General features: G+C 44.5%; 1 protein-coding gene across 2 annotated transcripts in view; it reads right to left on the bottom strand.

Annotated features, from left to right (window-relative positions):
- Window positions 1-17,944, bottom strand: part of KCNH2 (potassium voltage-gated channel subfamily H member 2) — a 357,462-nt gene that overhangs the window by 10,064 nt on the left and 329,454 nt on the right. For both annotated transcript variants that reach the window (XM_069729246.1, XM_069729245.1), the window contains 5 exons: window positions 13,750-14,152; window positions 3,094-3,293; window positions 683-935; window positions 410-603; window positions 61-160 (listed from right to left, as the gene is read on the bottom strand). In XM_069729246.1, the coding sequence (XP_069585347.1) occupies window positions 61-160; window positions 410-603; window positions 683-935; window positions 3,094-3,293; window positions 13,750-14,152 (1,150 nt within the window). The remainder of the gene's footprint in view (window positions 1-60; window positions 161-409; window positions 604-682; window positions 936-3,093; window positions 3,294-13,749; window positions 14,153-17,944) is intronic.

The raw sequence follows: 17,944 nt of genomic DNA, 5'->3' as shown, positions 1-17,944 counted from the left end.
GAGAAATCCGGCATGGTATATACCTCTGCTGCGTGGCTCATAAGTAAGTGCCCCCCTTACCTTTCTCCGTCCGTCTGCGGAATGACAGCTTGCGTCGTCTGAGCTTGTTAAATCCGCTGTCAGACTCGTCGCTGCTCGGAGATCCGGGGATCATGTTGGTCTGAAATGAAAAATTGAAGAAAAACTGATGTGAGCAACTTTGTGGCAGGAAACTCCGATGGCAGTAAAGCAGAACATTTCTGCGCAGCTCTGGTTGTAACTGGAGTATAAGGCATGATAAAACACATATAATTAAAATACGTGAAGGAAGGCTTCCACAGAGGTTAGCATGTGAAACCCATGGGAGACAACGGGGCAAGGACCAGGGGTGCCATGATCACCCTATGAGGCTTGGCCGGGTTACACTCACGTCTCGCAGGTTAAAGGTGATCTCTAAGCTGGACCAGAAGTAGTCGGAGAATTCGGGATACATGTCCAGCACTTCCAGCAAGTCTTCCCGATGAATCTTGTGAAGGTCGCAGTAGGTCAAGGCTCGAACGTCAGCGTTGGACTTTCCGGGCCGGGCGTACAGATTGAGGGGCTCTCCGAATATATCATTCTTCCCTGTGGAGTAGATGACATGGTCAGGAGGGTCCGCAGCACTGACAGAGGGGCACAATACAGGTGACTTTTCAATACTCACCCAGTATGGCAACCACCACGTCCCCACGTAAAATCTCAATGGATCCCCGGGACAGGAAGTACAGAGCAGTAAGGACATCACCCGCGTGCACCAGGGTGTCCCCAGGAGGGGCATGGGTGGTCTTAAACTTCATGGCCAGGGCCCGCAAACAGCCCTTTGCGGCTCCTTTAAAAGGTTTACAGTTCTGAAGAAGACTTCTGTTCAGATGGAGACAAATGTCAGCCTGGAGGCACTCGGGGAATCCCTTCAAGACCTGGTATAAGGAAAACACAAAATAAACCAAAGTATGAGAAAGACGGGACGAGAGACGGGGAACAGAGACCAGAGAGAATGATGTACGGAAGATGGTGAAGAGCAACGGTGGGTACAGGAGGGCACACAATGGAGGAAGGTAAAGAAGACAGGAAGACATGAGTGACTGTGGGTACAGAAGACAGGAGAACATACGTGACTGTGGGTAAAGACGACATGAGTGACTGTGGGTACAGAAGACAAGAGGACATACGTGACTGTGGGTAAAGACGACAGGAGAACATACGTTACTGTTGGTACAGAAGACAGGAAGACATCAGTGACTGTGGGTACAGAAGACAGGAGGACATGAGTGATGGTGGGTACAGAAGACAGGAAGACATGAGTGACTGTGGGTAAAGACGACAGGAGAACATACGTGACTGAGTACAGAAGACATGAGTGACTGTGAGTAAAGCAGACAGGAGAACATACGTGACTGTGGGTACAGAAGACAGGAGGACATGAGTGATGGTGGGTACAGAAGACAGGAGGACATACATGACTGTGGGTAAAGAAGACAGGAGAACATACGTTACTGTTGGTACAGAAGACAGGAAGACATCAGTGACTGTGGGTACAGAAGACAGGAGGACATGAGTGATGGTGGGTACAGAAGACAGGAGGACATGAGTGATGGTGGGTACAGAAGACAGGAGGACATGAGTGATGGTGGGTACAGAAGACAGGAAGACATGAGTGACTGTGGGTAAAGAAGACAGGAGAACATACGTTACTGTGGGTACAGAAGACAGGAAGACATCAGTGACTGTGGGTACAGAAGACAGAAGGACATGAGTGACTGTGGGTAAAGTAGACAGGAGAACATACGTGACTGTGGGTACAGAAAACAGGAAGATATGAGTGACTGTGGGTACAGAAGACAGGAGGACATGAGTGATGGTGGGTACAGAAGACAGGAGGACATGAGTGATGGTGGGTACAGAAGACAAGAAGACAAGAGTGACTGGGGGTACAGAAGACAGGAGGACATGAGTGATGGTGGGTACAGACGACAGGAGGAGGTGAGTGATGGTGGGTACAGACGACAGGAGGACATTAGTGATGGTGGGTACAGAAGACAGGAGGACATTAATGATTGTGAGGACAGAAGACAGGAGAACATAAGTGACTGTGAGTACTGAAGACAGGAGGACATGAGTGGTGGTGGGTACAGAAGACAGGAGGAGATGAGTGATGGTGGGTACAGACGACATGAGTGATTGTGGGTACAGACGACAGGAGGACATGAATGATGGTGGGTACAGATGACAGGAGGACATTAGAGATGGTGGATACAGAAGACAGGAGGACATTAGTGATTGTGAGGACAGAAGACAGGAGAACATAAGTGACTGTGGGTACATAAGACAGTAGGACATGAGTGATGGTGGGTACAGAAGACAAATGGACATGAGTGATTGTGGGTACAGATGATAGGAGGACATTAGTGATGGTGGATACAGAAGACAGGAGGGCAAGAGTGATTGATGGTTTATAAGACAAGAGGACATGAGTGATGGTGGGTACAGAAGACAAGAGGACATGAGTGATTATGGGAACATAAGACAGGAGAACATACGTTACTGCGGGTACAGAAGACAGGAGCACATGAATGATTGTAGGAACATAATACAGTAGGACATGAGTTATGGAGTGTAGAGAACACAGGAAGACATGAGTGATTTGGGGATATATGACAAGCGGACATAAGTAAAGGTGGAGACAGAAGACAGGAGGACATGAGTGATGGTGGAGACAAAAGACAGAAGCACATTTGTGATTGTGGAGACATGAGACAGGATAACATAAATGATTGTGATGAACTAAGACAGGAGGACATGAGTGATTGTGGGGACAGAAGACAGGAGGACATGAGTGATTGTGGAGACAGAAGACAGGAGCAAATGAGTGATTGTAGGGACATAAGACAGGAGGACATGAGTAATGGAGTGTACAGTAGACAGGAACACATGAATGATTGTGGAGACAGAAGACATGAGTGATTATGGAAATATAGAACAGAAGGACATGAGTGATTGTGGGGATAGAAGGACATAAGTGACGGTGAGAGGATATGATGAAGGACACAGAATGACAGAGAGTAATGCTGCACTCACTGCATTCATGTCGATGCCATTAGTATAAGACCAAGCATGCTGGAAATACTCCTCTAATCGCTGACGCAAAGGGTTAGGAATCTGATGGAAACGGATGAACTCGCGGACGCGCAGCATCTGGGTGTGGTACCGGGCAGTGCCGGAGTACAGGCGCTGGATGATTGCAGAGACATTCCCAAAAATACTGGCATACATGAGTGCTGTGGAAACGAAAGACCAGTGTTAGGGAAAAAACAACTAACACAGGATGTAACGTATGTACACAGTGACTGCACCAGCAGAATAGTGAGTGCAGCTCTGGAGCATAATACAGTGTCACGATTCACACCGTGACCGTCACCCCCATGTCACGGATCGGGGTGACTTTAGGTCAACAGACGGCTATCACATGTGCAGGGAGGCTTATTTTAGTTACCCCTCCCAGCTACAATGTGATGAAAAAACACACACAAGGCTATTGACCTCTTAGTTTACAGCAGGGGCTTATTCTAGGTATCCCACTGCTCTTCAATATACCACGAACTGCAGGGATTTATGTATTTCCCGCTTACAGTTCCACTTTGAAACTTGCAGCTCTCTGGCGCCCCTTTTCTCTCAGGTCAGATTAGGTACTTCACCTAGGGTAATTAGTCGCCAGAAAGGCTGCCTGCTATGTCCTGGTTATTGGGCATGCTGCAACGAGGCGATTTTACTACTCCCGCTCAGGCAGGAAGAATAATTATCAACGTCGCAGTCGCTACGACTCCCAAAGGCACAGAACAAAGCTATGCTGCCACCAGCTTCAATTAAACGGGTCCGAAGCTAACCCCAAAACAGTAGCGTAATTCCCTTCAGAAGACTTAGGGTACGTTTTAGAGCAGGAAGAACGAATCTAGTATTTTAAATATTTTACTCCATTAAAATTAGGCACTGTTTATGAAAAGGCATATAAAGATGTTACAAAAGAGACAATTGAAATATGTACAAGGCAATTATAAAATAAAGGGATTAAATGAGAAAATCAACACTTTCATATTCTCAGTTCATTTCAGGCAAAACATGCTGGTGGGCAGAGCTCCCCCAAATGTCCCAGTGCATCAGGAGGTCTGGATAGAAACAGCTCCTTAAGTAAATCTCTGCTGACTCTGAGAGCTGGGTAACGTGGAGTCACTTAAATAACCACAGCCTTGTGACATCACTAACAGGGCTGGTTTCCTCAGACCCTCCTATCTCTTCAGTCTTAGTAAATTTCACACAAGTTTGTCTAATGCCTGTATCTCCGCTACAGAACATGTCAGAATCATAACACAACCAGCATTCATCTTGTATTAAGATTTGCTCTTTGTAGATACTAAATTCAGGCTAGTAGGGACACTTCATTCCAGAGAAATCTGTACTTATTTACCTGGTGACATTAGAGGCTTTATAGTGATGGATAGATGCGCCGATGGATTTTAGCAATATGTACTTATTATTTTTCTAGCCCAAATCGGTGGCCCAATATCTTACTATAACAGAACAAAGAGCCGCATGTCTTATCAGACCAGTTTAAGCTGGAGGGAGAATTGTGCTGCCACAAGCGCAATAGACCTTTCTGGGCTTGGGGCAGGGCAGAGCATTGAGAAGAATAGTTTCACACACACATAGAAACAAAGAGAGCCAGAGAGAGAAGGGGGGTGGGTTTTAGCCCACAGCATGGCCTAGCAAGAGAAACTAATATTTATATTATACATTTTCCTCACATACAGGATGTAACTCAGGATCAGTAATGTAATGTACGTACACAGTGACAGCACCAGCAGAATAGTGAGTGCAGCTCTGGGGTATAATACAGGATGTAACTCAGGATCAGTAATGTAATGTATGTACACATTGACTGCACCAGCAGAATAGGGAGTGCAGCTCTGGAGTATAATACAGGAGGTAACTCAAGATCAGTAATGTAATGTATGTACACAGTGACTGCACCAGCAGAATAGTGAGTGCAGCTCTGGTGTATAATACAGGCGGTAACTCAGGATCAGTAATGTAATGTATGTACACAGTGACTGCACCAGCAGAATAGTGAATGCAGCTCTGGAGCATAATACAGGATGTAACCCAGGATCAGTAATGCAATGTATGTACACAGTGACTGCACCAGCAGAATAGTGAGTGCAGCTCTGGGGTATAATACAGGATGTAATTCAGGATCAGCAATGTAATGCATGTACACAGTGACTGTACCAGCAGAATAGTGAGTGCAGCTCTGGGGTATAATACAGGCGGTAACTCAGGATCAGTAATGTAATGTATGTACACAGTGAGTGCACCAGCAGAATAGTGAGTGCAGCTCTGGAGTATAATACAGGATGTAACTCAGGATCAGTAATGTAATGTATGTACACAATGACTGCACCAGCAGAATAGTGAGTGCAGCTCTGGGGTGTATAATACAGGAGGTAACTCAGGATCAGTAATGTAATGTATGTACACAGTGACTGCACCAGCAGAATAGTGAGTGCAGCTCTGGGGTATAATACAGGCGGTAACTCAGGATCAGTAATGTAATGTAATGTATGTACACAGTGACTGCACCAGCAGAATAGTGAGTGCAGCTCTGGGGTATAATACAGGATGTAATTCAGGATCAACAATGTAATGCATGTACACAGTGACTGTACCAGCAGAATAGTGAGTGCAGCTCTGGGGTATAATACAGGCGGTAACTCAGGATCAGTAATGTATGTACACAGTGACTGCACCAGCAGAATAGTGAGTGCAGCTCTGGGGTATAATACAGGAGGTAACTCAGGATCAGTAATGTAATGTATGTACACAGTGACTGCACCAGCAGAATAGTGAGTGCAGTTCTGGGGTATAATACAGGATGTAACTCAGGATCAGTAATGTAATGTATGTACACAGTGACTTCACCAGCAGAATAGTGAGTGCAGCTCTGGGGTATAATACAGGATGTAATTCAGGATCAACAATGTAATGCATGTACACAGTGACTGTACCAGCAGAATAGTGAGTGCAGCTCTGGGGTATAATACAGGCGGTAACTCAGGATCAGTAATGTATGTAAACAGTGACTGCACCAGCAGAATAGTGAGTGCAGCTCTGGGGTATAATACAGGAGGTAACTCAGGATCAGTAATGTAATGTATGTACACAGTGACTGCACCAGCAGAATAGTGAGTGCAGCTCTGGAGTATAACATTTGATGTAAATCTGGATGCTTATAATAATTATTACTAAATTTAACATGTAAAATTCTGCTCAGTGGTAATGATATTGTGACAAATGCTCCTGGCAATGGATGCAATTACCTACTGTCCACTAGGTGGCAGCTCATCATATAATAATTTTTAATATGGAAATTCAATAAGCAGCCTTCACTCTGGAGCAGGACGGTCAGCTCTGCATGGACATAAGTCTCTGCCCCCGATGCAGCTTGGGATGTGATATTTACAATTGAGCATAAAAAAAACAAAACGGCTGACGTCAGTGAGACGAAGCTGCAGCAGTTGTCAGCCTCAGGGTACTGGAGATTTGCACAAAGTAGAGAATAGTAGGAAGCGCCAGGCAGGTGCAGGACCTGGGGACGATTCTGAGCCTGTGGCAGACAGAGAAGGTGCGTGGTGCCCAATGTGATGACATCCAACAACATGTCCTTAATGACTGTGGTACTTGTCATGTGATGCGTCTTATCTGCCCCGATGTGTACAGCGCCTCTAGTGGACGCTCCTCCATCCACCGGCATTACTCCGAGGATGCTCCATGTGACAAATGCATCAAGTGTTATGTACAGGGGGTGAATGAATGGTCTGCAAACAGGCAGCACGTAGAGGGTTAAAAAACACCAGCATACCATACAGAGGAGGAATACTGCACAGTGTGACCTGCACCGACCACCACCGAGCAAGACACAGAAGTACACGGTGATCAGAGAAGAGGCTGAGGTGAGGAGGCCGAGCCCGACCACCACTGAGCAAGACACAGAGGTACAAGGTGCTCAGAGACACAGCCGAGGTGAGGAGGCCGAGCCCGACCACCACTGAGCAAGACACAGAGGTACAAGGTGCTCAATGTTCAGAGACACAGCCGAGGTGAGGAGGCCGAGCCCGACCACCACTGAGCAAGACACAGAGGTACAAGGTGCTCAGAGACACAGCCGAGGTGAGGAGGCCGAGCCCGACCACCACTGAGCAAGACACAGAGGTACAAGGTGCTCAGAGACACAGCCGAGGTGAGGAGGCCGAGCCCGACCACCACTGAGCAAGACACAGAGGTACAAGGTGCTCAATGTTCAGAGACACAGCCGAGGTGAGGAGGCCGAGCCCGACCACCACTGAGCAAGACACAGAGGTACAAGGTGCTCAATGTTCAGAGACACAGCCAAGGTGAGGAGGCCGAGCCCGACCACCACTGAGCAAGACACAGAGGTACAAGGTGCTCAATGTTCAGAGACACAGCCGAGGTGAGGAGGCCGAGCCCGACCACCACTGAGCAAGACACAGAGGTGCAAGGTGCTCAGTGTTCAGAGATACAGCCGAGGTAAGGAGGCCGAGCCCGACCACCACTGAGCAAGACACAGAGGTACAAGGTGCTCAATGTTCAGAGACACAGCCGAGGTGAGGAGGCCGAGCTCGACCGCCACTGAGCAAGACACAGAAGTACAAGATGCTCAGTGCTCAGAAACACGGCCGAGGTGAGGAGGCCGAGCTCGACCACCACTGAGCAAGACACAGAAGTACACAGTGTTCAGTGCTCAGAAACACGGCCGAGGTGAGGAGGCCGAGCTCGACCACCACTGAGCAAGACACAGAAGTACACAGTGTTCAGTGCTCAGAGACACGACCGAGGTGAGGAGGGACAGGTAAGGAGACCCTGGTCCTGGATCACCTGTCAGCTGAGTCGTGATAGGCAGCCATATTACTATATACACTGGTCAAAAAATAAAAAAAAAACACTAAAATCCTACTACCTAGATATCACTGAATGAAATATTCCAGGTGTAAATCTTTATTCATTACATAGTGGAATGTGTTGAGAACAATAAAAAATAACAATTATCAATGTAAATCACAACTAATATCCCCACGGAGGTCTGGAGTTGGAATGATGCTCAAAATCAAAGTGGAAAATCAAATTACAGGCTGATCCAACTTCAGTGGAAATGATGCTGAGTAGTGTGTGTGGCCTCCACGTGCCTGTATGACCTCCCTACAATGCCTGGGCATGCTCCTGATGAGGCGGCGGATGGTCTCCTGAGGGATCTCCTCCCAGACCTGGACTAAAGCATCAGTCACCTCCTGGACAGTCTGTGGTGCAGCGTGACGTTGGTGGATGGAGCGAGACATGATGTCCCAGAGGTGCTCAACTGGATTCAGGTCTGGGGAACGGGCGGCCAGTCCATAGCTTCAATGCCTTCATCTTGTAGGAACTGCTGACACACTCCAGGCACATGAGGTCTGGCATTGTCCTGCATTAGGAGGAGCCCAGGGCCAACTGCACCAGTATATGGTCTCACAAGGGGTCTGAGGATCTCATCTCGGTACCTAATGGCAGTCAGGCTACCTCTGGCGAGCACATGGAGGACTGTGCGGCCCTCCAAAGAAATGCCACCCCACACCATTACTGACCCACTGCCAAACCGGTGATGCTGAAGGATGTTGCAGGCAGCAGATCGCTCTCCACGGCGTCTCCAGAGTCTGTCACATCTGTCACATGTGCTCAGTGTGAACCTGCTTTCATCTGTGAAGAACACAGGGCGCCGGTGGCGAATTTGCCAATCCTGATGTTCTGTGGCAAATGCCAAGCATCCTGCACGGTGTTGGGCTGTGAGCACAACACCCATCTGTGGACGTCGAGCACTCAGACCATCCTCAATGAGTTGGTTTCTAATCGTTTCTGCAGACACATTCACATTTGAGGTCATTTTGCAGGGCTTTGGCAGTGCTCCTCCTTGCACAAAGGCTGAGATAGCAGTCCTGCTGCTGGGTTGTTGCCCTCCTATGGCTCCCTCCAGGTCTCCTGGTGTACTGGCCTGTCTCCTTGTATCTGCCCATGCTCTTGACACTGTGCTGACAGACATAGCAAACCTTTTTGCAGCATTGATGTTCCATACTGGATGATCTGCACTACCTGAGCCACTTGTGTGGGTTGTAGACACCACCTCATGGTACTGTACAGTACATCTAGGGGTGAGAGCAATGACAAAAATGCAAAAGTGCCCAAAACAACAGCCAAAAAGGATGAGAAAGAGAATTGGTCTGTGGTCACACCTGCAGAACCACTCCTTTATAGGGGTTGTCTTGCTAATTGCCAATCATTTCTTCCTGCTGTCTGTGCCATTTGCACATCAGCAGGAGGAATTCATTCACAATCTGTGTAGCTTCACAACTGGACAGGGTTATTTCACAGAAGTGTGATTCACTTGGAGTTACATTGTGCTGTTTAAGTGTTCACTTAAATTTTGTTGAGCAGCGTAGTTTTATATTCTTGTATATAGGAGCAGTATTATAGTGGTTATATTCTTGTACATAGGGGCAGTATTATAGTAGTTATATTCCTGTACATAGGAGCAGTATTATAGTAGTTATATTCCTGTACATAGGAGCAGTATTATAGTAGTTATATTCTTGTACACAGGAGCAGTATTATAGTAGTTATATTCTTGTACACAGGAGCAGTATTATAGTAGTTATATTCTTGTACACAGGAGCAGTATTATAGTAGTTATATTCTTGTACATAGGAGCAGTATTATAGTAGTTATATTCCTGTACACAGGAGCAGTATTATAGTAGTTATATTCTTGTACACAGGAGCAGTATTATAGTAGTTATATTCTTGTACACAGGAGCAGTATTATAGTAGTTATATTCTTGTACATAGGAGCAGTATTATAGTAGTTATATTCTTGTACATAGGGGCAGTATTATAGTGGTTATATTCTTGTACATAGGAGCAGTATTATAGTAGTTATATTCTTGTACATAGGAGCAGTATTATAGTAGTTATATTCTTGTACATAGGGGCAGTATTATAGTAGTTATATTCTTGTACATAGGAGCAGTATTATAGTAGTTATATTCTTGCAGATAGGGGCAGTATTATAGTAGTTATATTCTTGTACATAGGGGCAGTATTATAGTAGTTATATTCTTGTACATAGGAGCAGTATTATAGTAGTTATATTCTTGTACATAGGGGCAGTATTATAGTAGTTATATTCTTGTACATAGGGGCAGTATTATAGTAGTTATATTCTTGTACATAGAGGGCAGTATTATAGTAGTTATATTCTTGTACATAGCGGCAGTATTATAGTAATTATATTCTTGTACAAAGGGGCATTATTATAGTAGTTTATTCTTGCAGATAGGGGCAGTATTATAGTAGTTATATTCTTGTACATAGGAGCAGTATTATAGTAGTTATATTCTTGTACATAGGGGCAGTATTATAGTAGTTATATTCTTGTACATAGGAGCAGTATTACAGTAGTTATTTTCTTGTACATAGGGGCAGTATTATAGTAGTTATTTTCTTGTACATAGGGGCAGTATTATAGTGGTTATATTCTTGTACATAGGGGGCAGTATTATAGTAGTTATTTTCTTGTACATAGAAGCAGTATTATAGTAGTTATATTCTTGTACATAGGGGGCAGTATTATAGTAGTTATATTCTTGTACATAGGGAGCAGTATTATAGTGGTTATATTCTTGTACACAGGGGCAGTATTATAGTAGTTATATTCTTGTACATAGGAGCAGTATTATAGTAGTTATATTATTGTACACAGGGGCAGTATTATAGTAGTTATAGTCTTGTGTATAGGAGCAGTATTATAGTAGTTATATTCTTGTACATAGAAGCAGTATTATAGTGGTTATATTTTTGTACATAGGGGGCAGTATTATAGTAGTTATATTCTTGTACATAGGGGCAGTATTATAGTAGTTATTTTCTTGTACATAGGGGCAGTATTATAGTAGTTATATTTTTGTAGATAGGAGCAGTATTATAGTAGTTATATTCTTGTACATAGGAGCAGTATTATAGTAGTTATATTCCTGTACACAGGAGCAGTATTATAGTAGTTATATTCTTGTACACAGGAGCAGTATTATAGTAGTTATATTCTTGTACACAGGAGCAGTATTATAGTAGTTATATTCTTGTACACAGGAGCAGTATTATAGTAGTTATATTCTTGTACACAGGAGCAGTATTATAGTAGTTATATTCTTGTACATAGGAGCAGTATTATAGTAGTTATATTCCTGTACACAGGAGCAGTATTATAGTAGTTATATTCTTGTACACAGGAGCAGTATTATAGTAGTTATATTCTTGTACACAGGAGCAGTATTATAGTAGTTATATTCTTGTACATAGGAGCAGTATTATAGTAGTTATATTCTTGTACATAGGGGCAGTATTATAGTGGTTATATTCTTGTACATAGGAGCAGTATTATAGTAGTTATATTCTTGTACATAGGAGCAGTATTATAGTAGTTATATTCTTGTACATAGGGGCAGTATTATAGTAGTTATATTCTTGTACATAGGAGCAGTATTATAGTAGTTATATTCTTGCAGATAGGGGCAGTATTATAGTAGTTATATTCTTGTACATAGGGGCAGTATTATAGTAGTTATATTCTTGTACATAGGAGCAGTATTATAGTAGTTATATTCTTGTACATAGGGGCAGTATTATAGTAGTTATATTCTTGTACATAGGGGCAGTATTATAGTAGTTATATTCTTGTACATAGAGGGCAGTATTATAGTAGTTATATTCTTGTACATAGCGGCAGTATTATAGTAGTTATATTCTTGTACAAAGGGGCATTATTATAGTAGTTTATTCTTGCAGATAGGGGCAGTATTATAGTAGTTATATTCTTGTACATAGGAGCAGTATTATAGTAGTTATATTCTTGTACATAGGGGCAGTATTATAGTAGTTATATTCTTGTACATAGGAGCAGTATTACAGTAGTTATTTTCTTGTACATAGGGGCAGTATTATAGTAGTTATTTTCTTGTACATAGGGGCAGTATTATAGTGGTTATATTCTTGTACATAGGGGGCAGTATTATAGTAGTTATTTTCTTGTACATAGAAGCAGTATTATAGTAGTTATATTCTTGTACATAGGGGGCAGTATTATAGTAGTTATATTCTTGTACATAGGGAGCAGTATTATAGTGGTTATATTCTTGTACACAGGGGCAGTATTATAGTAGTTATATTCTTGTACATAGGAGCAGTATTATAGTAGTTATATTATTGTACACAGGGGCAGTATTATAGTAGTTATAGTCTTGTGTATAGGAGCAGTATTATAGTAGTTATATTCTTGTACATAGAAGCAGTATTATAGTGGTTATATTTTTGTACATAGGGGGCAGTATTATAGTAGTTATATTCTTGTACATAGGGGCAGTATTATAGTAGTTATTTTCTTGTACATAGGGGCAGTATTATAGTAGTTATATTTTTGTAGATAGGAGCAGTATTATAGTAGTTATATTCTTGTACATAGGAGCAGTATTATAGTAGTTATATTCCTGTACACAGGAGCAGTATTATAGTAGTTATATTCTTGTACACAGGAGCAGTATTATAGTAGTTATATTCTTGTACACAGGAGCAGTATTATAGTAGTTATATTCTTGTACACAGGAGCAGTATTATAGTAGTTATATTCTTGTACATAGGAGCAGTATTATAGTAGTTATATTCTTGTACATAGGGGCAGTATTATAGTGGTTATATTCTTGTACATAGGAGCAGTATTATAGTAGTTATTTTCTTGTACATAGGGGCAGTATTATAGTGGTTATATTCTTGTACATAGGGGGCAGTATTATAGTAGTTATTTTCTTGTACATAGAAGCAGTATTATAGTAGTTATATTCTTGTACATAGGGGGCAGTATTATAGTAGTTATATTCTTGTACATAGGGAGCAGTATTATAGTGGTTATATTCTTGTACACAGGGGCAGTATTATAGTAGTTATATTCTTGTACATAGGAGCAGTATTATAGTAGTTATATTATTGTACACAGGGGCAGTATTATAGTAGTTATAGTCTTGTGTATAGGAGCAGTATTATAGTAGTTATATTCTTGTACATAGAAGCAGTATTATAGTGGTTATATTTTTGTACATAGGGGGCAGTATTATAGTAGTTATATTCTTGTACATAGGGGCAGTATTATAGTAGTTATTTTCTTGTACATAGGGGCAGTATTATAGTAGTTATATTTTTGTAGATAGGATCAGTATTATAGTAGTTATATTCTTGTACATAGAAGCAGTATTATAGTGGTTATATTTTTGTACATAGGGGGCAGTATTATAGTAGTTATATTCTTGTACATAGGGGCAGTATTATAGTAGTTATATTCCTGTACATAGGGGCAGTATTATAGTAGTTATACTCTTGTACATAGGGGCAGTATTATAGTAGTTATATTCTTGTACATAGGGGCAGTATTATAGTAGTTATATTCTTGTACATAGGGGCAGTATTATAGTAGTTATATTCTTGTACATAGGGGGCAGTATTATAGTGGTTATATTCTTGTACACAGGGGCAGTATTATATTTCTGCATTTTCACCCAGTGCATGGAGAATAAGATACAGTCAGCGTTTTACTTACATCCAATCAGCATGACACAGATGGAGAAAATCTTCTCAGAATTGGTGTTGGGTGACACATTCCCAAAGCCGACACTGGTCAGACTGCTGAAGGTGAAATAGAGTGCGGTGACGTATTTATCGTTGATGGTCGGGCCGGATTTGGTGTTGCTGTTGTTGTACGGCTTCATGATCTGGGTGCCCAGCGAGTACAACCAGCCGATTGTGCGGTATTCCGGGTCGTAGTGTTCCATGTGTCCGATCGCGTACCAGATACAGGCCAGCCAGTGAGCGATGAGGGCAAATGTGCACATCAAGAGGAACAGCACGGCCGCCCCATACTCAGAGTAACGGTCCAACTTTCGGGCCACTCGTACCAAGCGTAAAAGGCGGGCAGTTTTCAGGAGGCCGATTAGGGTGGTAGTCTGCAGAAAAAAATAAGAAAATGCAGAATAAAATGACGTGGAATATAAATCCTGTGGGGAGTAAAAGATGGACAGAAGAGGAAAATAGAAGGAGGGGAGGAAAGGAAAGTAAAAAAGAGAAGGTGACAAGCACATCCCAAATCCTACACTGCAGAAATACTGGACGGCAACTCTCATCATCCTATGCCTCCGAGTGGCTTTAGTTCATTCATAGCTGGAGACTGTATCACTAACTCTAAAAAAAACTCTAAGAAAAATAATGATAAAGTAAGAATATAAAGTCTCTTACCGTTTTGTGTATACAGCGCCGATGCACATCTGTGACTGCTAACTAGAAACAGTTTACAGACTAAGGCCTTCTTCAGACGTCAGGGTCTCTGGAACGTGTGGTGACAGTTTTCCCACGTATCGGAGACACTTACACATGTAGACCCCCCCAAATCTATGGGGCTGCACACGTCAGTATATTTCCACCAACCGTGTGGAAAACACGTTGACGCGCCGTTTTTTGCCGGCAGTGCGGTCCGCAATACATCCCGCACACTGATGACATCCGTGTGCCATAACTGTGACCTGTACCGGCATCTGGGAAAAGCAGTGCAGTTAGCGATGTTCCCAGGTGTCAAGCTCTTAATCCGGCTCTCATCATTGCCACCTTGTCTCCCTGCGATTAGCGAGACCAGGAGACGCTGATGAGATTTGTAGTCAGCATCAGCCGTCTGTGTATCACGAGTATGAAATGTCTAAATAATAAAAAAAAAAAACAACAACATAGGGTCCTTCTTAATTCTCCAAACCAGCTGAGGGAAAACAGACAGTTGGGAGCTGGTGTTAATATTCTGGGAAGGGGCCAATAGCCATAAAGGTTCCCAGCGTATTAATATCAGCTCACAGCTGTCTGTTTAGTCTTTACTGGCTAGTAAAAAGTGGGGACTGAAAAAAATGATGTGCGGTCCTCCCCTTATATTTACTTAGGCTACTTTCACACTAGCGTCGGACTCGGCCCGTCGCAGTGCGTCGGGCCGAGGTTCCGACGCTAGCAGTGAAACGGAGGCACAACGGAGGCAGCGGATGCATTTTTCCTGCGCATCCGCCGGCAGCAAAAAACGTTACATGTAACGTTTTTTTGCTCCCGGCGGTCCGCCACAACCGTCGCACGACGGTTGCAATGTGTGTCAATGTGTCGCTAATGTTAATCTATGGGGCAAAAACACATCCTGCAAACAACTTTGCAGGATGCGTTTTTGCCCCTAAACGACGCATTGCGACGTATTGCAAAAAACGCCAGTGTGAAAGTAGCCTTACCAGCAAAGGCTAAAATAACAGTTGCAGGCTGATATTAATAGGCTGGGAAGGGGCCAAGGTTATTGGCCCCCTCCCAGACTAATAACATCAGCCCTCAGGTGCCCCAGAAATGGCACATCCATTAGATGCCTTCACTCTTTCCACTCGCCCTGATGTGGATGCAAGTGATATGTACTTTTGCCCTGTCCTGTATTTGAATAATATGCCATTTGATGTATGTAACTGTTCTCTGGTTTCTATTAGCTGTAATTTATGTATTTTCTTGGCTGGGAGTTCACCTGTAACTAACCTGTCTCCTTCCCCAATACTTGCAGCCCTAAGCTATAATGTAATTAAGCTTTGTCAACACCACTACTGCAGAATAGCCATTCTTCCTCACAGCAGGTGGCTAATCATATGTACCGTATTTTCCGCTTTGTAAGACGCACTTTATTTCCCCCAAATTTGGGGGGGAAATGTGGGTGCGTCTAACAAAGCGGATATACCGCTTACCATTACAGGCTGGGAGGAGGGGGTGTCCGCCGCCGCTACCGCCTGCCGCCGCTGTCGTCCGCCGCCACTGCCGGGGTTGTCCGCTGCTGCCCCGGGTGATGCTGAAGGCTCCGGTGCTGCGGGGGGCTCTGGCGACATATTGTGAAAGACCAGAGCCCCCCGGCAGTTCTTCCATGCGTTCCAGTATGACTAATTCCGGGAAAATGGCCGCCGGAATCTCGGGAGATGAGATTTCAGCGCTGAGATCTCATCTCTCGAGATTCCGGCGGCCATTTTCCCGGAGTTAGTTCCAGTATGACTGACTCCGGGAAAATGGCCGCCGGAATCTCGGGAGATGAGATTTCAGCGCTGAGATCTCATCTCTCGAGATTCCGGCGGCCATTTTCCCGGAATTAGTCATACTGGAACGCATGGAAGAACTGCCGGGGGGCTCTGGTCTTTCACAAAATGTCGCCAGAGCCCCCCGCAGCACCGGAGACAGCCCTACAGCACAGGAGCCCCCTGCAGACCCCTCATCCCAGCCTGCAGCAAAGGAGCCCCCTGCAGACCCCTCATCCCAGCCTGCAGCAAAGGAGCCCCCTGCAGACCCCTCATCCCAGGCTGCAGCACAGGAGCCCCCCTGCAGCACAGGAGCCCCCTGCAGACCCCCTCATCCCAGCCTGCAGCAATGCTCCACTCCTGCCTCCGGCAACGAGCCTGGGACCCTGATCCACCACAACCACAACCCCTGGTAAGTAATAAGACGCATGGATTATAAGACGCCCCACCAATTTATTAAAAAATAGTTTTTTCCTATTTTTCTCCTCAAAATTTGGGGTGCGTCTTATAATCCGGAGCGTCTTACAAAGCGAAAAATACGGTACATACTAGGTAGACTAACCAGTCTAGAATCTTCTGGTGGACCCAACCATTGAATAGAAGGTGTGACCCCTACCCCCCTTCATGGGCGGATCCCAGGAGCTCAGACAATCCATTCTTATTTTGAGATCAGATGTGAGTTGATCCTGGAAGGAGAAGGAGTGGGGATTCTTAGCTGAGGCAAGACCCCACGTCCAGCTGTGACTGCGGAAGCGAACGGGGCGAGACTTGAGCTGAGGACATATCTCGTTGTTCGTGAGATTGTTTTGGGATCCATTGGACTAATTGTGGACTATTGCTTTGTTACCTGGCACAAGGATTATCGGGAGGTGCCCCCGAACCTGTTCCATTGGACTAATTGTGGACTATTGCTTTGTTACCTGGCACAAGGATTATCGGGAGGTGCCCCCAAACCTGTTCCATTGGACTAATTGTGGACTATTGCTTTGTTACCTGGCACAAGGATTATCGGGAGGTGCCCCCGAACCTGTTCCGTTGGACTAATTGTGGACTCTGTAGATCTACCTGCATGTGTTGTTCCAGCGTTCTTGATAATAAATCTGTGGAATCATCCCTTGGCCTGTTGTCCCTTCTTGCTCTGCCGTACACCCCGTCACAAACTGGTGGTAGCAGTGGGATCAGAGCAGAAGGAATGGAGGACAAAGGCCCATCAACATCGGGAACCAGCACCGCAGAGTACAAGAACTGGACTTTGGGGAGCCTACAATCAAAGGCCCGTGAAGTAGGAGTCCGTTTTAAGGGACTCTCCAAGGAGCAGCTTATTGAGGCTTTGGAAGGAGTTCGCCTGCAAGATGACGCTGAGGAAGGATCCTCACAGCAAATGGAGGAAAGACTGCAGCCGGAGGTAAATACCCAAAAAAGTCAGTGGGTTGTGTGGTACGAGGAGGAGTTGGCATTGCTGGGAGAAGAGGCCACCATAGACTATAAGAAAGAGGCCATTCACCGAGCTCAGGAGAGGGAGGCCATTCACAGAGCCGAGGAGAGGGAGGCCATTCACAGAGCCGAGGAGAGGGAGGCCATTCACAGAGCCGAGGAGAGGGAGGCCATTCACAGAGCCGAGGACAGAGCTCAGGAGATGGCATTGCTGGAGAGGCAGATCGCTTTGGAAGCAGCTAG

The sequence above is a fragment of the Ranitomeya imitator genome, chromosome 6, assembly GCF_032444005.1.
Source record: "Ranitomeya imitator isolate aRanImi1 chromosome 6, aRanImi1.pri, whole genome shotgun sequence".
Lineage (NCBI taxonomy): Eukaryota > Metazoa > Chordata > Amphibia > Anura > Dendrobatidae > Ranitomeya > Ranitomeya imitator.
The sequence above is the reverse complement of the archived record's forward strand: the minus strand, read 5'-3'. Positions and strand labels throughout refer to the sequence as shown.